The sequence below is a fragment of the Gopherus evgoodei genome, chromosome 8 (genome assembly GCF_007399415.2).
Source record: "Gopherus evgoodei ecotype Sinaloan lineage chromosome 8, rGopEvg1_v1.p, whole genome shotgun sequence".
NCBI classification, from domain to species: Eukaryota; Metazoa; Chordata; order Testudines; family Testudinidae; genus Gopherus; species Gopherus evgoodei.
The window spans coordinates 62,670,164-62,693,532 of record NC_044329.1 but is presented as its reverse complement, the minus strand read 5'-3'; the positions used below and the strand labels follow the sequence as shown (position 1 = coordinate 62,693,532).

Below are 23,369 nucleotides of genomic sequence, written 5' to 3'. Positions count from 1 at the left end.
TTTTATTTTCATATAAATTTGCAAGACCTTTAGCTATTGAAAGCCAGGAATCTTGGGAGATGAATTTAAAGCTATATCTCTGGAACTAAATCACCTCAGTTACCGTTCCATGAGAGGAGACAACACTCAGTTTAAGATGGAGCATGGATGACTGATCATTTGTGATAATTCCAGGATAGATTCTCAGATTGAGAGACAGCAGGATAGAGAATTGAGTCAGCCTGGATAAATATGAGGCTCTAGAAACCACGGCTATCTGGGCCAGCATGTGGAATCATAGATTCTTTGAATCTTCTGCATCTGCCAGGAATTAACTAGCAGAGGGTTTGATGTGCCACATATAGACATGCCCTTCCTTGCTGGATAGAAGACACAACTTTGTAAAAGTGACCTTTCTTTGATGCACTGAGCAGCAGACTGAAAGTCTTCTGGTCAGATCAGAAGGTAAGTTTACTTCTGGAGTCCCATGGTGGTGGAAGACGAGATGTAGCAGTCTGATGAAGGGGCTGTTTGATTTGACAAGATCATCTTCTCATTTCCCATTAACAAATTGGCAACTAGAATTATATTGTGTGCTGGCATTGGTGAGAAGATACTGGCTTATGAGGTGGTACAGAAAACATGGCTGCTGAAATGGCCATTTAAATCAACAGAACCTGTTGCAGTGTTACATAACTGATGCATACACAATCCTCTTAATGTCCAGAGGATTGCTTGTATTTGCCATTCAGAGACACCCCATATTTTTGGGTAAGATGCCCCTCTGCATGGGATCTCTATTCAAGGATGAAGTCCACCATGGCCACTACTACATGGCAGGATTGAATTTGGAAGTCCAATCCTACTTGGAGATTCCTGCTGGAGCACCACCAGGGGCTGATACCAGTCAAGAGGTGAGATGCAAATGAAGTGCCAATATCAGCATGTGGTAGAGACAGATTTTACTGACAATGTTTAAATTATAATATTGTCAATCAAGTGAAAACAAAGAAAGAACATAAGTGTACATACCATCCTTTACACACATTTTGGTACATTTTTATTCACAACTTCTCTACTTATTGAAAGTATTTTTGTTAGAAAAATGTGTCAGTGTTTTGAAAAGTGACAAAACAGACCACTGAAATTGCTGTCAAGAAACTTTAACATTTTTACTTTAATGAAGTATTATGTTGAAAAATACATTTTTCTACAGAGCTACATTTACTGTGGATTGTTGTTTACAAGCAGCTGCCCTCCAATTTCTTCTTCATTTCAAGAAAAAAATCTAACCAACCTACACTTAAAGCTTATTTATATTACTGTAGCACCTGGGAGTCCTAGACCAGGACCCCATTGTGCCTGGCATTGTAGGGGAAAATAAGATAGTCCCTGCCCCAGAAAGCTTGTAATTTAAGTACAAGACAGACAATAGGTGTGTACAGAAAGACAGATGAGGGCACACAGGGAATCAAAAAGACAATCATCATGATAGGCAGTGTTCTCTGCATACCACAGGACTAGCCATTGTCAATTTTTTTGCAGACAACACAGCAGAGGAGAGTTTTAAGGAAGGTTTGTAAGAGGACAATGACTTGTTCTTGCAGATAGGAGGAACTACCTGTAAACAAGCATAAGGGGCTGCATGAGAGAAAGCACAATTGTACTTACTTGAAAATTTAAGAAGTGGTGATGAAGGGTGGCTTCATGGGTCTGATCAGAAGTGGGGAGGGGTGGAGGGGCCTTTCAATACAATTGAGGAATTGTTAAAAGTAGGAATGGTTGCCCTCCAGTTTATTTGTCATTTCAAGGGGGGGACCCCCTAAAGAAACTTACACCCCAAACATTTGTTTGATTAAAAAAAATCTGAAACTGATCAGTTAACACACCTTTTCAATTTGTGAGAGATTGTTTCAACTCATTTTATGGTTGTTGTTTTGCTTTTTGAAGATTGGTTGTAAGAAATAAAAATTCTGCTTAGCTTAGACTCAGGCCAAGCCTGAACAGAAGCAAGTCTTTATGGTATTGTTACATAGTAACTTACAGAAAAGTGAGTTGATGCTGTAAAATGAAACTATTCCAGATTGGATATCAGTGCTACTAAGAATATAATATTAAAACACAAAATGTAAGTTAATGAAGGGGCAGATCCTCAGCTGCACTCATTTATACCACCTGAGGATCTAGACAATACTTTTTTTCTGGTTGGTTTGTTTGTTTGTTTGTTTTGGTAAAGCATGAACTACTACCACAATATTAAACTATCATATTGTACCTACCCATTGTGTTTTACATACTCTCTCTCTCTCTCTCTCTCTCACACACACACACACACACACACACACACAAATTTCTTCCCTGCACCTTTGGATTTTTGCACATCCCCTCTATGCCCCCCTCAAAGTCACAGGACCTCCCTGTCAACTTCTTCCTAGGACTGTCCATGATAGTCTAGGAGAAAGAAGCTGGACAGGGAAGTGGGAGGTACTCTGGAACTGTGAGGTCTATTTCATGTCCCTTCTCTGCTCATGTCTCGAGGTAGAGTTCCTCTGGGTAGTGTCCATTGACTCCTCGGATGCCTCTGAGAAGTGGTGGGTGCTATCCAGGGTTCTCTAGTTTATCCTGATTTTCAACATTTAACCTCACTCCCATTCCTGTTTTCTCCTGTGTTTTCCCCAGCAATCAGTTGTAGTCTGGACTTAGGATTCCTCCTCCTTAATTGAGGGAATAATTCTTTAGTTATGGGAGGGCCCAGATCCTCCTGTCTCAATACTACAAATAGTATGTATATTAATTTCACTTCTAATACAGATCTAAGAAGAATGAAGCTTTAGTCTTTTTTTTCCAGGGAACACAGATAAATCCACACTCAAATAAACAGGAAAGGACGTGTTAAGGACCTGGGGAAAATGTGACCTTCTCTATGGTACTAGGTGCTGAAATACCTAAACATGAGTTCAGCATCTCACTTTGTTTCTCAGTGGTACTCTTCCCTCTGCCTCCATTCATGTTTTATTATATTGGCCTGACCCTATCCTTACTGCAGGACATGAAATTATTCCCCTTACACGGGATTCTGAGGGGCCAAGATTCTTGATCCCAACTCAGTTATACCCCGGCCAGTGGGGATGCATGACTATCTATTGAAAGGACATCACTCTGGAATTATACATTAGTTTACAATCTAGTGTCATCTTCTACATATATCTAGGCACTTGTATGGCCACTTAATGCTGTAGTGTTTATTCAGAGATGACTACAGTGTTACTCTCTAATGGTTCATGATGTGCAACTGTCTTCATATGTGAAACAGATGATTTTGGGGTGAGGTGATAAGGTACTGTGTAACCATATTACTTTTGTCACTTACCTCTCTCATACAATACAGGGCTCTTTAACCTAATAGTAGAGGGTACAGCAACAGGGCAGGGCAGTCATCATTAAGTAAGCAAATGTGTTTTCATATTGGAAATGGTATTATATTTTGCAGTTTTGTATTGCAAGTTGAGCATAGAACTTTCTTGTTACTTGTAAACAAATTATAGAACACATTGCTATTGTGCAAAGGACTGCAAATAGACAATGTTTCTTATAGAAGTGATCATAGCAATGTGAAAACTTAGAAGAAATTATGATGATGTTGTCTTCTCTATTTTTCAGCAGTAAGAAAGTAAGTTTAAGTAGAAATACAAATACTTACTAATAATGAAAGGCAAATTATAGTTCTGTGGTTAAAGCATAGGACTGGTAGACAGGAGAACTAACTTATGGGCCAGATCCCAGGGCCGCCCAGAGGATTCAGGGGGCCTGGGGTCTTCGGCAGCAGGGGGCCCCCGCAGCTGAATTGCTGCCGAAGACCTAGCACTTCGGTGATGGGTCCTGGGGCAGAAGGACCCCCCGCCTCTGGTCTTCGGGGCACTTTGGCAGCAGGTCCAGGAGCGGAATTGCCGCCAAGAACCTGGAGCGGAAGAAGCTCCAGGGGCCCAGGCCCTGTGAGAGTTTTCTGGGGCCTCTGGAGTGAGTGAAGGACCCCACTCCAGAGGCCCCGAAAAACTCTCATGGGGGCCCCTGCGGGGCCCAGGACCTGAGGCAAATTGTCCCACTTGCCCCCTACTCTGGGCGGCCCTGCTAGATCCTTATCTGGTGGAATCACCATAGTTCCATGGAAGTCAGAGGAGTGATGCTGATTTACACTAGCTGAGGATCAGGGCCTCTGTTCTTTAGTTCTGCCAAAGGGAACATTTTAAAGCAATGCATAGTTAAACTTATTTGCCTGTCACTTGCTTTCCATAATTTATCTTTTTGTGTTCTCTTAAGTTATGAAAATGATGTGTTTGCATAAGAAAATCCAGTACTGAAAACTTACTATTTCTAAACCTACATCATGCCAAAATGTTGATACCCATTTTCATTCCCTAGATTGTGATCCTATAACTAGAGCTGGTCTGGATTTCTCTCTCTCCTCTCCATCACCCCATGCCACCCCAAAACAAAGTTTGATAAACTAAACAAGCCAACGCATGCAAGAATTTTCTACTAAAGTATTCAGGTTTTACATCATGAAATTGATTTTTATTCAGCTAACCTGTATAAGCAAGACCAGATGTTTTCCTCAAAACCAAAAAATAGGATGGACATCTTTTACACCAGATGTGGTTGTAGCTAAGGTCCCAGCCATGCACGCTCTTCCATGAAGACAGACCACTCTATTCATGCAGACCCATTGAAGTCATGGGGGTTCTGTTCTGGAGCTGGCGTCTACACAATTTGGCAGGCTTAAGGAGTTATGGTGGGATAATTATGACTTCAGTGTAGGACCAATCTGACAAAAACATGGATTGTCAAACAGGAGTGGGAAGATGAGGGAACTAGACAACAATATGTGGAATCTAATATGTGGAGGGAAAGCACAAAGTTACATAAGAGTGCAGTATTTAAGATGTTTTCTACCACTAAGGTCCCTTTTTAAAAGGAAATAAAAGAATGGTCTAAATTCTAGACATAAGCATCTGGGTCACGCTACTCATGAATAATCCCATTGATTTATTATCTAATGTACTTGTATGGCCTGCATTATTATAATGTCTGAGTACCTCTCAGTCTTCAGTGTATTTATCCTTGTGAGGTATGAAAATCCTGTTCTCCCTGTTTTACAGAAGGGGAACTGAAGTTAAGAGAGACCAAGGGTCAGGTTTTAAAAGGACATTTAAAGATGCAGGTGATCACCTAGTGGGATTTTCAAAAGGTGCTTTTCAACTAGGCACCTATTGCCTCTTTGACTGCCTAAATACCTTTTTAAAGATCTGGCCCGAAGTGATTTGCCCAAGGTGACACAGAAAGTCTGCGGTGAAACAAGGATTTGAACCCAAATATTCCCTACCTAAGACTAGTGCCTTAATAATTGGACCCTTTATTTCTATTCCTTGTCTGAGTAAAACTGTGTGCACTGAAATGTTTTCAAAACCAGGTCCTTTATTTGGATATAAGAGAGCCTGATTCTTATACACTAAGGCATCTTTTTGTTACCAAAGTGGAGAATAAGGCTAATGTGTATTTATTCTTAATTTAAGTTACTATTTATGTAATTTTCTGTTATTTTATCATCATCTAGTTGTCATTGGTAATGGAATTATGTTTTATTGTAAAATGATACATTTTGTAGCAAAATATAACAAATTGTGTCAAAAAATAACCACAGATATATAATTACAAAACATTGAATCTTGCCATTTTTCAGATGAATTCAAGTTCTTTATGAAAAGGCTGCCCATGAACTATTTCCTCAACACGTCTACCATAATGCATTTGTGGACAATGGATTCTAATTTTCAGCGTCGTTATGAGCAACTGGAAAACAGCATGAAACAACTTTTCCTTAAGGCACAGAAAATTGTGCACAAGCTCTTTAGCCTAAGTAAGAGATGCCATAAACAGCCACTCATCAGCTTGCCAAGACAGAGGTAAGAAATGCTGTGAAATCCTGACACACTCAGGTCATTGTTTTGAGACTGAAGCCTGCTTAAAAGTTCAGGTATGCTAATAAATATAGTATGCAGCCTTTATAACCATAACAGCAAGACAATGCTATTGAGTCTTCTAACCTTTAATGTTGTTCTGATCAGACCTTCCCAAGGATGATGCCACAATGAAAAAAGTAAAATGCAAACTACAACTGAATATCCTTGTGCATTACTGGAATCAACAAATCAAAGTAACATTTCCACTCCCTCCCCCTCAAACACACACACATTCCCACTGAGGTCAAATTCATCCCTCATTTAATCCATTAACTTCAGCAGAGTTATATCTAATCCTAGATATCTAATCTAATCTAATCCTATGTAATGCTTGAGGAAGTCAATGGAAGGATTTGATCAGGCCCTTGTACCAAGTCTTACACAGGAGCAACCTATAATCTAGTGTAGAACAAAAAAATGCAATGAAGTTACACCAGTAGAAGATTTGGCCTACTCTACTAAAGGGCAGCAGTGGACCTAAAGTGAGCAGATTGTAGTATTATAAAAATATAGATTAAAGATTAGAGTTTGATTGCTCTCGTAGGAAGCTAGGAGGGATGTCCTAAAATTTTAGTATAATTAATGAGCTCTTTCTGTCAGAAAGTATTTTTATAAGGATTTCAATATGCAACATATAAGAAATCCTTGTGCCACAGTTGGAAAAGATAACTACAAATATTTATTGTAATACTTCCTTGTGGGAAAAAAAATAAAACACAAGCCTCTTTCCTTGTCCTCCTACAGCTGGTTTCCTAACATTTTGCTAAGTTTTTAAAACTATGCCTCAGTTGGAAAAAAAGAAAAAGCAAAAATGTTAATTGAAATTTACTGTCTCCTCTCCCTCGCTCCCCAGCTCTTGATTGAAGCAAAAAACAAGCCATTTAAAGTAATTCCATCTCATGATGCTATAGTCTTCAAATCCAAACAACTTTACATATTTTTCCCAACATTGTTAATAGAAATAATTAATTGACTCCTGAGTTATAGAAACCACTTTCTCACAATTCATAGTCTACAATCAACGTAACACAGATAGAACAGATTAGAATGAGACAAAACTAACAATCCTCATACTTTTGTGCCTTAACATAGTTTTAGCATACATGGGGTTGGGGGAATCCCATTGTCATTTTATTCCTTTCAGTGTCAATTCCTTTCCAATTCTAGATGTTGTTCTTAGATTTTAAGGTCAATTTAATTTAAAAAAATGTATTATTTCAATTTCTGATTTAATGATGCAGTAGTTAGAATTACAGCAAGATCAACTGTACAAGTCAATGGTAAGTTTTTATGGGCTGTTTAGACGTGATTTATTCTGACATTTTAAATTCCTCTAAGTGAGTAAGGATGTGTGCTATGTATCAGTGAAGAGAATTTTTTCAGGCTGTCTATTTTCAGCAGCAGCAGAACTTTTTGGAATAAATAGTGAGAATCAAATAGCAACACAGGAATTGCCAGATTGGGTCAGACCTGATGTCCATCTGGTACATCATTCTGTGGCCCCCTCCAAATGCTTCAGAGGAAGGTATAAGAACCATGCCGTAGGCAGGTGTGGGATAATTTATCCCCAATGCTCCATCTTAGGTTCCACTTCTTGAGATAAAGTGGCAGAATAAAGTTTGTTTTCTGCATACCAGTTTTGTCACCTTCTTTTAGTAAACTATTTCAGAGGAGCAAACATCTTACCTAGTTATATAGAATTAGAAAAGTTAAGATAAACAAAAGTATGTGTATCGAGGATCCTGCCTTTGTTGCACACCTAAAACTTCATTTCAGTGAGACATTTGGGTGTACAAGGATGATTGACTAGAGTCCAATACGTTTAACACACCCATGAAAAATGCGTTTGTGGAGCTGACACTAAACAAGTTGTACTGAAATTATTTATATATTGATAAGTAAATGAATTGCTAGAGGCATTCTGTGTCATTCCTTTATTTATCACTACTTTTCTTGGCTACTACTAATTATATAATTAAGTGTAGTTTATTCTAAGAGGGTTGCGGGGAAGGGTTGGTAGAGCTGTGGGGTCTTTCTCCTCCCAGTCATATCATGAACATCCTTTGCAAGAGGATTTTCATATGCTGAGGCATATAGAGAGACTTTATGTTGAGTATGAAAGCAATTTGGATTTACTTGTATGTATGTAATAGGCACAAACCTTTGCAACATGGTCATTATCCGAAACACTCCAAGCATGAAAAGAAAAAGTTACAATTTGAAAGAAAATTTCTTAATTTTCTGTGAAATGATGTTACAGAGTGTTCCGCATGGACTTCAGGGCCTGCTATGTCAAATGGGTCAAGGATGGTCAATAAAATGTTCTCAGTGAGCTGCTTTGATACATTAAGAATTACATCTGCCTTAAGAACTGTGTGACATCATCCACTCACTCACTTTGTTTTCTTTGCTTGACCATCCTATATTGCCTGCATTAGTTGGAATTCCACTAGGTGGCCAGCTCTTGCTACAGTTGATATCACAGCAAGATACAGCAATGCTGCAGATGGCAAAATATGTTGTCTCAAAAGACTGGCTGTTATGGGCAAAGAGCTTCTGTATGAGGATAATCATGTGTATAGAAGGATTGTGAATTGAGAAAGATATTAAAGTGGCATATGTATAGAAGCTTTTGACTCTATTATATTTATTCAGCTGCAAGGGGTGAGACTGACAGTGTTACTTCATATTATTAGGTATAGCAGCCTCTTTTGCAAATAAGGTGAAATGTACAGAGGGCATCAACTCGAGCATAGGTTCTAAGCCTCCTTAAATTTTAGGAACCTGGTCCAAACTTTACTGTTCTGGCTGATCGCTATGGGCTGTAGCTAAACCTGAAAAATGGGATTGATGCAAATTTAACTTTGTAGTAATTTGGACTGTATTTAATTTTCTTATTTTACAAGGGAAAATGGCCCGGGTTCAACAGGGTCAACTTTTAAATACTCATGATAGGTCACTGTAGTTCACACCTCACTGAGGTGAAAGATCATATTTTTGTCACTGCTCTTGTCTGGCTGGATTTTCATAGAAGCAGCACCTCCTTTTATATTGTAGTAGCTATATTCTGGGCACATGAAAATCATAGGAACATGAGACTCCCATCCAGTTGTTACTTGGAATCAATGGGGCTTTCTGTGCTAATAACACTTGGCAAGGTCAGGCACCAAGTCCCTCAAAATTAATGGCCTAAACCTGCTTTCACTGACATCGATGGCAGTATTCCTATTAACTTCAATGACATAAAATAAAGATCCATGTCAAAGAGCATGGTCTCACTGTAGGATGAGCTAAAAGAAAAGACTATTTTCTATAAACATGACTATATCCACATTAGGGCTGCTGTTTTCAAAGATCAGGGATTAGATGCTCAACCCCCATTTAACGTTGGGTGCCAAAGTCACATACATCATGGAAATGCAAGCTAAAATACTTACTATCTAGATTTTTCCATGTCATTTATAGTGATTCCAAGAATAGCATATCATTCATTTGAGTGGATGCATGTGGTACAAAATATTACAGCATGAACACTAGCTGCACTAGCTTAATTTGTATGCAGTTTAAATAACTTTCTAATGAAAACCCAACATTTTGTGCCAAATCTAAGTAGCATAATTTGTCATTTAATAAATAGATAAAATATTAAAAAGAGAAACAAATTAAATATAGCAGTAAAACATTAGAATATATTATATCTTTGGTATGTAAGCAAAATGGAAATCTATTGCAACAATTGCAGTGCAGAATTGAACTTGAGAAAATATGAATGTTAGCTCAAAATGTATATGTACAAAATTTGCACACAGAAGCATATTTCTGGTGAAACATCAGTATTTGAATTTTTTTAAGTCAGTGTTTAATCTTACTATATAATTTGTAACAGCAGCTAAACACATTGGGCCTGATCCTCACCTAGTGCAAATTGAATCAGCTTCTTTGAAGTAAGAGGAGCTAGGTCAATTTATGCCAGCAGAGGATCTAGCCCAGTGTCATGTTATGGGCAAAACTCTGGCCTCTTATCTCAGGCGAAGCTTTGAATTTGTCACGTCATTCACTGCAGCTTGAAAGCCATATGTGAAAAACAAGCAAGCCAGTTTACTGTTCTTTTCTAAAGATATTAAAAATAAATCAGGTTGTTGATCTATTTTATACACTTAGCCATATATTTGAAGGCCCTGCCTAAGACATGATCATTTACATGCAGGATTCCCTTAACGTGGGGGAAAATGCTCAGTTATGTCCATAAGACACAGTTTTGGAGCCAGTGGACACATGCCTCAAAGCATGATGAGCCCTAGGAAGAATTCTGCCTTTGGGATACAGAATTCTTCCTGGAGCTCTCCAGCATGCAGTGGACTTATGCCCACTGCAGTTTAATCTTCCCCAGGGTGCACCCAAAAGTTCTACAGACTGCTGTGTAAGGAGGAAGAGCCATGCAGCTGCCCCCTCACCATCTCACTCTGCTCTATTTTGGATGTTTATATCCCAGTATTCTAGCAGAAGGAGCAGAGTTTGAGTGCCAGTGAACACAAGGACCCCAGTTAAGAACATCTAGCTCAGTATCCTGTCTTCTGAAAGTGGCCAATACCATGTACCCCAGAGGGAATGAACAGAACAAATAATCATCAAATGATCCATCTCCTGTACAGAAACTGATTTAAACAATAGGCTACATACCACAGTTAGTAGTTCTGCAGTTTCACATGTGAGTTCCTTCCGAACTCTTGGGTGAATACCATCTTGTCCTGGTGACTTGTTACTGTTTAGTTTACCAGTTTGTTCTAAAACCTCTTCAACAGGCACCTCAATCTGGTACAGTTCCTCAGATTTGTCACCTAAAAAGAATGGCTCAGGTTTGGGAATCTCCCTCACATCCTCTGCCATTAGGACCGGTGCAAATAATTCATTTAGTTTCTCCTCAATGGTCTTATTGTTCTTGAGTGCTCCTTTAGCATCTTGATTGTACAGTGGCTCTACTAGTTGTTTAGCAGGCTTCCTGCTTCTGATGTACTAAAAAAAAATTTTGCTATGACTTTTTGAATCCTTGGTTAGCTGTTCTTCAAATTCTTTTGAGGCCTTCCTGGTTATCTTTTTACATTTCGTTTGTGAGACTTTATACTCTTATTTTTCCTCACTAGGATTTAACTTCCACTTTTTAAAGGATACCTTTTGGCCTCTCACTGCTTTTTTTTACTTTGAGGTTTAGCCACAGTGGCACTTCTTTGGTTCTCTATGTTTTTTTAATTTGGGGTATATATTTAAGTTAAGCCTCCCTATTATGGTGTCTTTAAAATATTTCCATACAACTTGCAGGGATTTCACTTTTGGTGCTGCAGCTTTTAATTTCTGTTTAACTAACATCCTCATTTTTGTGTAGTCCCCATTTCTGAAATTAAATGCTAGTGTTGGGATGCTGTGGTGTTTTCCCTGCCACAGGAATGTTAAATTTAATTATATTATCATCACTATTACCAAGCAGTCCAGCTATATTCACCTCTTGGACCAGATCCTATGCTCCTCTTAGGACTACAACAAGAATTGCCTCTCCTCTGGTAGGTTCCAGGACTAGCTGCTCCAAGAAGCAGACATTTAAGATGTCAAGAAACTTTATCTCTGTATCCCATCCCAAGGTGACATGTACCCAGTCAATATGGAGATATTTGAAATTCCCCATTATTATTGTGTTTTTTTTTATTTGTATAGCCTCTCTAATCTTCCTGAACATTTCATTTCACAGTCACTATCACCATCCTGGTCAAGTGGTGAGTAATTTATCTCTACTGCTATATTCTTATTATTAGAGCATGGAATTACTATCCAAAGAGATTCTATGGTACAGTTTGGTTCATTTCAGGTTTTTCTTCTTTTGATTCTGCGCTTTGTTCACATTATTGTACCTCCTCCACCAGCATGACCTGTTCTGTCTTTTCGATATATTTTGTACCCTGGTATTACTGTGTCCCATTGATTATCCTTATTCCACCAAGTTTCTGTGATGCTTATTATTATCAATATCCTCATTTAAAATGGGGCACTCCATCTTATTATTTAGACTTCTAGTATTTGTATATAGGCACTAAACAATTGTCCCTTTTTATCTGTCTGCCATTACATGATGTGATTGAATGGGCCTCTTTTTCATTTAGTTGTTTCTTATCAGTTCCTCCCCATATTTTATCATCTTCCAACCTCTCCTCCTTATTAGGACATAGAGAATCTCTATTGATAGGTTCTCCCCTAAGGGATGTCTCTGTCTGAACCATGTGCTTCCTGTCAGCTTTCCCCCAGCCCTTAGTTTAAAAACTGCTCTATGACTTTTTTAAATTTTATATGCCAGAAATCTGGTTGCATTATCCTGTGTAGGCTCCCCTTTCTCCAAAAGTTTCCTCAGTTTCTAATAAATCTAAACACCTTTTCCCTACACCATTGTCCCATCCGCCCATTGAGACCCTGCAGTTCTGCCTGTGTAACTGGCCTGAGGATGGAACTGGAAGCATTTCAGAGAATGCTACCATGGAGGTCCTAGACTTCAATCTCTTATCTGGCAGCCTAAATTTGTGCTTATCTGCTTCAAAGGCACATAAGAGTGTGATGTATTAAAAATGTATTGAATTTTTAGTCTGTCACTTTAAATGCTCAGGAGTTTTTCTGATCCTGCTTGCAGGCTAGGCAGCTATGTAGGGAAGCATACAATCTAGGTCTTGCAGTTACCAGCTTATAGTAAGATAGGGTGAGTTCTGCCTCTCAGTATTAGGAAGCAGCCTGCTTACTCTTCTGGTTTTCCATGTAATTGGTCTGAATTTTTCAGACATAAAACAGTGTTATATTGAAATCTTACAACAAGGTTATTTTATATTTTTATCTAATATCTCTTTAGGTTTATGATATAAACATAGAGAAGGGGCATCTTCGTTGTTGCTGCTCCTCATTGCACACCTGCAGAAGAGACATGGGAAATCTGGCAATGGACTTTACCATAGTGTTTCAGTTGATTGGCAAATTAAGTTTTCTATCCCGCGTTTCTTAATGGGCAATACCTGAATACTTCAAAGTTAGGTTTCAAAGTAATAAGCCTGGGCCACATTGTGATGCTACACAACTTCTTGAGATTTGATTATTCTAACCCTAGAATGCATTGGTAGAAATATTGTTAATTAGTGCACTGGCCGCAAGATGATCAAGGAATAAAGTTTCCCCAGCAGAAAAGAAAAGTAAATCTTAATATGTAGAAAAGGACACTGAATAACTATTGGTAGCTTTTTCTTTGTACAGGATGTTTGCAGAACTGGATGTCTGATAAAACCCAGTTACACATTATTCAGCAGATCACTAAGATAAAGGAAAATAGCAACTGGATGTTGCTTTAGACCAAGACAATACAAACAAGCAAGAGCCCCATTCACTGAATGCACCGGAGCTGAGCTTCATCTAGTGCTGCTCTAGAAGCAATGTTAAACCAGAGATATTAAACAGTAACATGTTTTTACTGTGTTTTATTAGCAAAGTCCTTTGTTTCTAGAACAGAATACACAAGTTTCTAAATACAAATTGCCCTAGGAACGAAGAAAAAATGTACCTAAGTTATATATCACTTTCAATCACAAACAGTAAAAAGCTTTCTTTAATCCACTTCATTAAGATACTTCATGTGGGAGTTAAAAAGGGTTTTCAGGTTTAAACTTCCAATAGAAATCAAAGTGATCTAGCTCACACCCTGGTGCACATCAGAAAGCTGCACGCAGTACTAAGATGAAAGAATGCAAGATAAAATGAAGGTCAGTGGCTGTGTGTGGTTTTTTTGAACATGGAAGTCTCCAGGGAAGTTTCTCCAGGGAAATAAATTAGTGGACTTTGAGATGATACCTTTAATTAGACTAGAGATTAGAGTTATTTAAATCAGATGTGACACACATACAAACATGATCCATAGGCCTGTGACTAAAAGGTCTGATCACAATCATAAGCAGCAAAAGGTTATATATACAAGCTAACAGGCTGTGTAAAAGCATGACTCACCAGCAGCACACTTCCTTGTGGCTGGGCATAGTATAGCAAGCACTTATCCTCTGGTACATACATCTGCTCCGGCCCTGTGGTGATCTATTTCTCATGGCTTGGCCCAGTTGTGTTCAGTTTGACCCTTTCCATGGTAACCAAGTCCACAAATCAGTAGTCCACTGACTTAACACCAGGTCTTTGGCTCAACAGTTCTTGTACCCCTTATGTGACAGGGCTTTTAGCCACTTTGCTTGGTGGCTGATGGAGGATCTTGGTTCCCCCTTATTCTCTGGGTTCTTGAAGTCCTTTTAACTATCCTGTTTCTGGGCTCACTCCTCAGCATATCAATCCCCTTTTCTGGGCTCCCAGGTATCACCATTGGGAGACAGGCATTCTGGCATAGTGGGTAGAACCAGGAGTCAGACATCAATCCAGTTATCAGAGCCAGGAAATGTGAGCAGGATCTATTATAATAACAGACTAGGTACTTCCAGTTTGCATGTATATCTTCCTGGAAGTCCCTCTATGCTTAAATAGTGTGCCTGGCAGATCGATCAATCAGAGGTCAGGCAGGGACAAAGGGTGTGCTGCTAATCAGGTCTTCCATGGGTAGAACTTCTCATCGTGCTAATTTTCCCCCTAGTTGATAGTTAATGGCTAACACCTTTGCCATAGGCCATGGGGTGGAAGCATTGGTCACCTGGAGCCCCTCAGACCGATGTTCTAGATTTCCTGATCCTTACAACAGCATGCATTATATCTCCTGTACAGAACCACCCAGGCTTTCTCCCCAGAGGCCTGGCTCCTGTTGCTTCAAGCCTCTTTGCGTATTTACATCTCCCTTAGAAACCCAAGCCTCGGGTCTTTCCGTTTTGTCAAAGATCACCACAGGAATCTGTTCCGCCCCTCTGACTGCCCAGTATAACTCCTAGCCTTTTACAGGAAAGGATCTCAAAATCTTCTTCCCTCCCCCAAACACTTACTCTTATCTACTTCCCTGAATTTATTCCTTTATTAGTCACTCTGCTTCTCTCAGATGGAACTCATTCTTGATTGAGCCATTGAACTCCTCCCCAGTTGGGCCTAATTCCCTGGTGCATTAATTGTACTCTGGCTCCAGTTAACTCTTGCTCTTCGAGCATGGGGTATAAATTATAGCTGATTGTGCTATTGACACACTTGCCCTCAACCCTTTAATTAAACAATGGACTACTTAAATATTAATTGGGCCAAAGCAAGAGTTAGAATGACTCAATGGTCAAATGGTTAGGGCACTTATCTAAGAGATGGCAGATCCTTGTTCATATCCTTTTGCCTCCTCAGGAGAAGGAGTATGTGAACTGGGGGTCTTCCACATCCTTAGTGAGCAACCTCTCCATCAGGCTAAGGATTATAAGGCAGGCCTTTCCCCCTGCCCTGTCTGTTTTTTGTGAACTCATCTGAGGGGCCCAATCCAGTACGCATGCTGAGAGACTCAGTTCGCATGCTCAGAGACCACATATCAGATCAGGCCCCTACACATGAGTTGGGCAGCCAAATGCCTGTTGTTCCCAATTTGTGACTCTGGGCTTACAGTCTGGGGCTTAGGCAGGACATAGGCATCCGGACACCTACTATGAGGCAGTACTGCACATACTCAGGCAGGAGATAGGCATCCAGCTGCACAGAGTGAGGTTGCAGTGTGCAGATCCAAGGAAAAACAATAGTCAATGAGTTTAAGTGCCTTCAGTGTTAGGCAGCGGCTGCACATTTGTTTTGTGAGTCGCAGAGCTGCCTGGTCAGATGGAAAGACACAGGAAGGGAGTGTGCAGAACAAATATCATCAGCACCAGGGAGGGAATGTTCATAGTGAAAACTGCAGAACATACTCCTATGACATCATCATTGTCCAGGGTTCTTTGCTCGAACTCTTTCCTGCAGCAGCTCTGCTGGCTTCAGTCTCTGACTGTCTACCTCCTGCAGTTTCTTTCCCAAAGGTAATAGGGTTGTGGTGAAGAGACATGCTGCATGGATCCAAGTGCCCTCAGAGGAGAGGTCTCTTCCTTGCACAGTTCTGGATCTAGGAGGGTAAGGGTGGTCCTTGCTGGGCCACATTTTGTCTCCTCAATCCCAGTGCAGCTGTACCTCTTTCAACTGCTTTCTGCAGCTGCTGTGAAAAATATGCTTATTCTACAATTACAGACTGCTTTCTCTGCTTTCTCAGATGCCAAAAGCCCTGCTTGTCACCTACCCTGCTTCCCAAACCTCCACATTTCCTCCTGACAACAGTTATGATCAGTTAGGCATTGACAATACTAGAATCTATCTGTCTACTGAACACTGAAAATGTGAGGCCAGTGTAAAATAAATGAAACATTAAAAATTCACAATGTTTTATTTAATTAAATAAAAACTAATTTTTTTAAACTTAAACTGAAGTGTTGCAGAATTTCCACTAGAACAATGCAAAATACAGGACATTTGCTGAGATGGTTACAGAGTCTTGCCATTAAGGTTCATTGATTCTCTAATAGAGATGTGATGCAGAGCTGCGGTTGTGTCTGTCTCAAAAGGGTGCAAACTCCACAAAATATACCTGAGTGAAACGCAGTTCATCTTATTTGCTGTGTAGGTTACTAAACAAGCCATGACAACAAGAGATCTAAAGAGAAGGATGATGGTCTTGTGATTCAGGCACTAGACTAGGACTCAGGAACTCTCGATTCAATTCCCAGCTGTGCAACAGGCTTCCTCGCTCTACCTCAGTTTTCCCATGTGACATGGGGATAATGATCTTACCTTTCTTCCTCCTCTTTACATGTTGTATCTATTTAGATTGTAAGATGTTTGTACGCTCCCTAGCATAACAGGGTCCTGATACTGGTTGAGGCTGCTAGGTGCTACTGTAATTCAAATAGTTCTCAGCTGATTCCCCATGTTGGCTACTTTAAAAAATCATTAAAATGTTCTTTCTGTATGGGAACAATTGTCTAATGATGAACCAAAGACTTTGACATGGCTGGAGAATGAAAGAGATGAAGGTCAAAGTTGGGGGACAGGAAGTACTGTCATGCACATCCACTTTTCAGGCACATTTTATTGCACTGATGCTACACTTTGACAGAGATTTCTGCTTGTCAAATCATGTCTGTCAGAACATTCAGAACTGGCTTTTCCAGGCTCTGAATCAGAATATTCCCAATTAGATGAGAAGAGGCACTGTGATATATGCATTGATGTAGGTATGGACACACACGAGCAAGCTTCTTTTTTTTCTTCACCTATCTTATACCACATGCAATTACACCATTTTCTCACTCAAAAACTAAGGCATTAGTTTTCAGATGGGACAACTGACACTAAAGTTAAATCTTCTGGGTTGTGTCTTAGGTCACCATAACCATATACTTACTGTATTAATTAGTTTGGAGTATGGCTAGATCTACCCCTGCTGATGCTGAATTTTCACTTTTTGGATTTGAAGATTCCTTTGAAAAGTACTGTAAGGTTGCCTTTGAAACTGTTATTCTCTCATTTTTATTCTTGGTTTTCCCTGACAAAAAAACCTGACCTTCATTTCAAAAGGTGTAATGAAACAAATCTATTCCATCAGAAATTCTTCTAATTCTCATAGCTGAGGGAGCAATCATTCCTATCCAGCAGGTGTGAGACAAGTCAAGAAATCATCTCTGAGGGACTCAGTTTCTTTTATTTCCATTGCATCACATTCAAAGTTTCCCATTCCATCTAATATATTGGTTATTTTGTCTTACACAAACCAAGAGCATCAAAGAGTTTCTGGTATATAATATATTCTCCAACTTTTCTTATGTCCCCATTATGAGAACAAAGCAGAGTGATGGAAGGAGCATATTACAAGCTGACAAACACACCTCACCTTTTTAAAAGTGATATTTTAGCCAGCAATATGGTGTGCAATTGTAGTGTCATATGGATAATCTCAAGGCTAGCTTCATCTGTGGACAGAAATACCAAGAAGAGTCAACTGCTGCAGCTCCATATCTAGAACATAAAAAAGGACTTTTTTTTTTAAATAGGAATATGACAATGAAAAATATGGATGGAAAAATAGTGTATACTGTACATGCCTAGTGATGGACTAAAACAAATAAATTAGATCCCACTTTCCATAAACAGTACTGAATAGCAGGCTCAACAGTTCCACTCTATCAGTGATCACTCATGAATACAAGTCCTTCTGTTTTTAATCTTTCTTTTGTTGTTGTAGTTTGTTTTTCTTTCCCACCAGTTTCTAAGTGAGTTTAGTCCTCCTATGAAAAGTGTCAGATAGGCAGCTCTGGAATATGCAGTCTTCTGACATATTCACTGGATAGACAGGCACAGGCAGTAGCAGTATAGGCCCATGTTGTCTTGCTAACATGTCTCAATTCTTACTTGGAAGGACCATCTGTATGGGTGGGAAGGCAAGTTGGCCTTTATGTCCCTTCACACCTTGGCCTCTTTTCTGAGAATGCTAGAAACGTGCCAGCTGTGGCAGTGATGTGGGCACATATTAGCTAGGAGGAAAGTTCATTGTTTACTAAAGTAAGTAATCGTTTTGTAACTTCTGTTGTCAGAGTATATAAATTCCTGACAGAAATAGACTTCCATGTAGCTCCAGGGGTAGATTGCGACACCCTAATTAACAGAGTAGTACCTTACTCCCTGAGTAATCCCATTAATAGGAAAGGGACTGCTCTAAGGGTAAAAATATTACTCAGTGAGAATCAGTGTCAGAATATGGCCCTACACTATTGTTTATAACTCATATCTTTCTGCAGCTTGCAAGAAATTCCAAGTATTTATGAAGCACCATATTGTGGAGCTGTTACTCCCCTGTAGAAGTATCCATTCACACATGTAATCTGAATGACTTCAGTAGGGCTATTTGCATTTGTAATTGCTTACTAGGGTGGATAGGATTTCTACAGTCTTGCTCTAATATTGAGCCTTATTCTACCACCTTTACTCAGTATGAATAAGTACCTTGCTTCATGAATAGTACCATTGATTTCACTGATCCTACTTGCAGAGTAAGGTACTACACAACCCGAGTAAGGATGGAAGAATTTTCCCCTTAGTGACAGTAAAACTATCAATGCAGCCATTTGTTTCCATGCAGGGTTATAATCCAATATGAGAAATAATGATCCTACTGTTTATGTGAAGAGTTCACATCCAAATAAATATCTCAGCACTTAAAACTGTATTATCATATGTCTGTTTTGCACAATGCTGCGAAAAAGTCAACTGTCCTTTGGTAGACACTATCTTGACTGAGAAGCCTTTCTCTTCACTACTTTCAGAAGGTTATCAGCAGACAGAATGGAGGCAAAGGCATATCCCTTCTGGTGGGAAGATTATATCTGCATGACTTTCTTCCCAGACATCCATTATCTTGGAAAGGTACAATAGTAATGCCAGGAAGTATGAGAACAAGACGTGTGCTATGCAATGAAGTTCTTCTTAAATCCATTTTACAGTCTTTGTGGTAGGACGGAAACAGAAAGGTTTCAGAACAATGGAGATGTAAGTGAAGTTCTATTTGCTTTCAATAACTAAACGAAAGGAGGCCAATGCCTTAAAGCCACAGCTGAAATGAAAACAAGATTCCATTTCTGTCATGTTTCGTTTCTCCACAGTTGCAGTTGACCAGTGTCTTGAAGTTAAGAGTGACCTTCACCTCTTCCAGCTCTGAGTACTACCTACAAGTCAAAAGGAGAGAAGAAAATTATCTAAAACATCTATGTATGCCCTCATCCTGGGCTTGGACCCTCTCATCACCGAAGGTGATGGCAACCTGGCCTCTTGGCAGAAAACAGTACAGGAAATAACATAGAATTTGTATCCTAGGGCCTCATATCCATACTTTCCCATGATTTAACTGTTTTTTCTAGCTGCCTACTGAAAATGTGAGAGAGCTGACTCAGAATGTGCCATTTCTGTCCCTCTGAGTACATGCTTACAATACGTCCTAAGACTGGATGTGATCAGCAGACTAGTTTGGTATTGATGCCCAGTCATTCGTAAAGAGAACAGACATAGCAGATGAAACAAAGCAGCTACTGGAGTATAGAAGACACTTTGTTCTTAGTTCATGTGACAGGAGAATGACACAATTGTAGCATCAGTTCTCCAGTGACATACTTAGAAGCAGAGAGGATGAATATTAAGCAGGAGTTATTCATCTGGAGGAGCATGTGCAGCACCAAGTGTTGGCTTGGGGAGTGGTCACCAAATCAGGAAATTCAGTCTTATTTATTATCTTTTATGATTGACTTCTATCAACAACCAAGATACAGTAGTTAAACAAAGAAACAAACATCAAATTTGAAGTTCACCTGGAAGAATCTTCTTGCTCAGTCCACAGCAAGATCATGTATTTGTTCCAGCCTGAGGAGCTCATATCTATATATGTAACATATACAGCTTCAAGAGCAAGAGTAACATACTTAGTCCAAAATTTCTCCCTATGAAGACACTATCCAATTCACCATAAAACATGCTTTCATGTGTTTTTTGTTAACCCCCTCAAATAAAAAAAAACTTTCATTTTTTCAAATAAATAATCGACTATCTGGATTTTTAGCCATATATCTTACAAAGAATTTTTTTGATAAATAGCTTCAGGTTGTGTGTCATGGAGGAAACTTCACTGTAGTCTGACATATATCTGGTAACCACAAATGCCCATTTTTTTCACCATTTTAAACTCATGCATATGTCCTTGTATTGAGAGAGAGGCTCAATTTTATAATCCATAACCTGCTTATGTAATGACACAGCCAGAAGTATCAAGTATAGCTATTTGGTGAGTTTCATTTTTTATTCTATATCTAAGGAAAACATCCATAAAATAATGAAAGTCCCAGTACAAACTGATTGCAGGATCTTCACCTTCATTATTTATTTTTTAAAATCCTTTATTAGTGCGCAAACTAATGAAATAATTCTCAGAGCAATGCACATAATTAAAAATCCCTGTGTTTCACAGCTAGACCTAAGAAAACAGTATAACCTTGAAAAACAGGATATTATTTTGTACATTATTTTTGGCATTATAAGCTTAATTTAGAAAAAAAATGAGACAATAACTGATTTTTTTTCTAATTTGAGCTGAAAGCTTACAATCTGTGTACATTTGGACTGCTTTCATCATTGTATTATCTGCACAAAACAGCACCAGTTTACATTATTCCTAGAGCAATGACTAAGTTACAGTATAAATATACACCAAAAAGCTGGCACATAGGTCTGAGGTACTGTGAAATGGGTAGCTATGCTGTTGACTGTATGATATGTAAGCTACATTTTCATTATGGGTATTTTTTGTAAAAGTCATGGACAGATCACGAGCAGTAAACCAAAATGTACAGGTGCTGGGAAGGGATGGCTTGGGACCCCGCTGGTGCTGGGGGGGAGGTGGGCAATGGCACACAGCTGGGACCCCTGCTGGTTCTGGGAAGGAGGAGGCAGGCAGCAGTGTGCAGCCCGGGACCTCTGCTGGTCCTACAGGGGGAGGGTTGATGGGCTTCCTACCTGGCTCTGACCAGGATGACCCTGCAGCTCCTAGGGGAGGGGAGGTAGGGGGTTCCGCACTCTGCTCCTGCCACAAGCACTGTCTCTACAGCTCTCATTGGCCGGGAACCACAACCAATGGGAGCTGTGAAGGTGAGAGGGGGCAGTGCACAGAGACCCCCCTGGCCATTCTGCTGAGGACCTGGAGGGACATCCCAGTGACAGCCAGGGAGCCCCTCAGCCCCGATAAGCACCATCAAGCATCCCAACCCACTGCCCCAGCCCTGAGGCCCCTTCCACACACCCAAACTGCTTCTGCTGTCTGCTGCAGAAGTCACAGATGTTAAAGAAAGTCATAGAATCTGTGACTTTCTTTAACATCTGTGACTTCTGTGACCTCCGTGACAGACACGTAGCCTTAATGATATATAATGATTCTCTACAAAACTGGTGTCAAAGAAACTCAGAGTAGAGAGAATCTCAATAGGTTCCAAGACAGCATGTAGACTCTTCTTTATCATTTCCTTAGATTTCAGTATGTTGCAGCATATTTGATTATCATTTTTGTCTTGCTGAATCCAGTCTATGTGATCCAGTGAACCTTGCAGCCAGTATGGAATTACTCACAATTAGTAGATTTTTTTCACATTAAGCTCTATCATGTATAGTATACAGGCTACACATGTGCGATGCTCTGGAACTGCTCCCCACAAAGCCAGTCAGGACTTTGGGGAGCCTCCTCTGCCTTGGAGCAGACTGCCTTCAGGGCAAGAAGCTCACATGGCTTCACCTCCCTGAGTCTGACCTTGGAGCATTCAGAATATGCCCCCTCTGTGCACTTCCCACAGCGAGTCCACCCGGGCACGGTCCTGGGGAAGACAGAAGGTCCTGCATGCACTCCCACTTCACAGTCAGACGTCACCCTTAGCCAGCCAGTAAAGCAGAGGTTTATTAGAAGACAGGAACATGGTCTAAAACAGAGCTTGTAGGTACAGAGAATGGGACCCCTCAGCCGAGTCCATTCTGGGGTGCAGTGAGCCAGACAACCCTGTCTGCCCTCACTTCCCGTCCCCAGCCAGCTCCCAACTGAAACCCCCTCCAGCCCCTCCTTCTCAGCTGAGTTCCTTTCTGGGGCCAGGAGGTCACCTGACCTCTTTGTTCTCCCACACCTTTAGCATCCCCTTGCAGAGAGGAAGAGCCCAGGCCATTAGTTGCCAGGAGACAGAATGTTGGCCAGAAACTAAGGCACCCACACAATATTCAGAGGAAACGCCAAGAACAGTCCCACTTCATCACAACATGTGCACCACATTTGGACATAATCTCAGCCATACTGAGAAAGGCAATATCTTATTTGTTGTAAAGAGATAAGCAAAGGTTCAGAAATGCCAGAGAACCCTTTTAAATTTTAGTATTAAGAGGACGAGGTTTCCATCCATTAATATTTAAAAGGAAGTCTATGCACAATTTCTGCATCTGTGCTTAAGAGGATGTATAATTGTTGTTGCAACTTGGAATTGGATTAACTTCAAAAATAAAAATAGACTCTTTCTCTACATAAATCAAGTTTTTATCTCTAGTGAATAGAGATTAGTGTCCTGAAATGGGGGTCGGGAGTTTGCAGAGGAGTATTATAAAGAAGTTCTCTACGGGAGGCACCTGTGAATCTTGGCAAAATATAATTCCTTAGCCTGCTTGGTCTTCTGAATAGCTCACTGTTATCTGAGTATAGAGGTCTACAGATAATTTGAGATGAATAGAGCCATGGAATTCTGACTGTAAGTCCTGTAAGCCTTTGGAAATGCATAACAGCCTGAGAATTCTTAATGTTTTGTAGTAAAACAGTTTTCACTT

General features: G+C 39.9%; 1 protein-coding gene across 6 annotated transcripts in view; it reads left to right on the top strand.

Annotated features, from left to right (window-relative positions):
• Window positions 1-23,369, top strand: part of BRINP3 (BMP/retinoic acid inducible neural specific 3) — a 317,732-nt gene that overhangs the window by 258,612 nt on the left and 35,751 nt on the right. For 5 of the 6 annotated variants that reach the window (XM_030573440.1, XM_030573437.1, XM_030573438.1 and 2 more), the window contains one exon: window positions 5,717-5,939. In XM_030573440.1, coding sequence (XP_030429300.1) covers window positions 5,717-5,939 — 223 coding nt within the window. Of the gene's footprint in view, window positions 1-5,716; window positions 5,940-11,736; window positions 11,762-23,369 lie in introns of all 6 variants that reach the window. The other variant, XR_004001693.1, reaches the window with a different exon arrangement.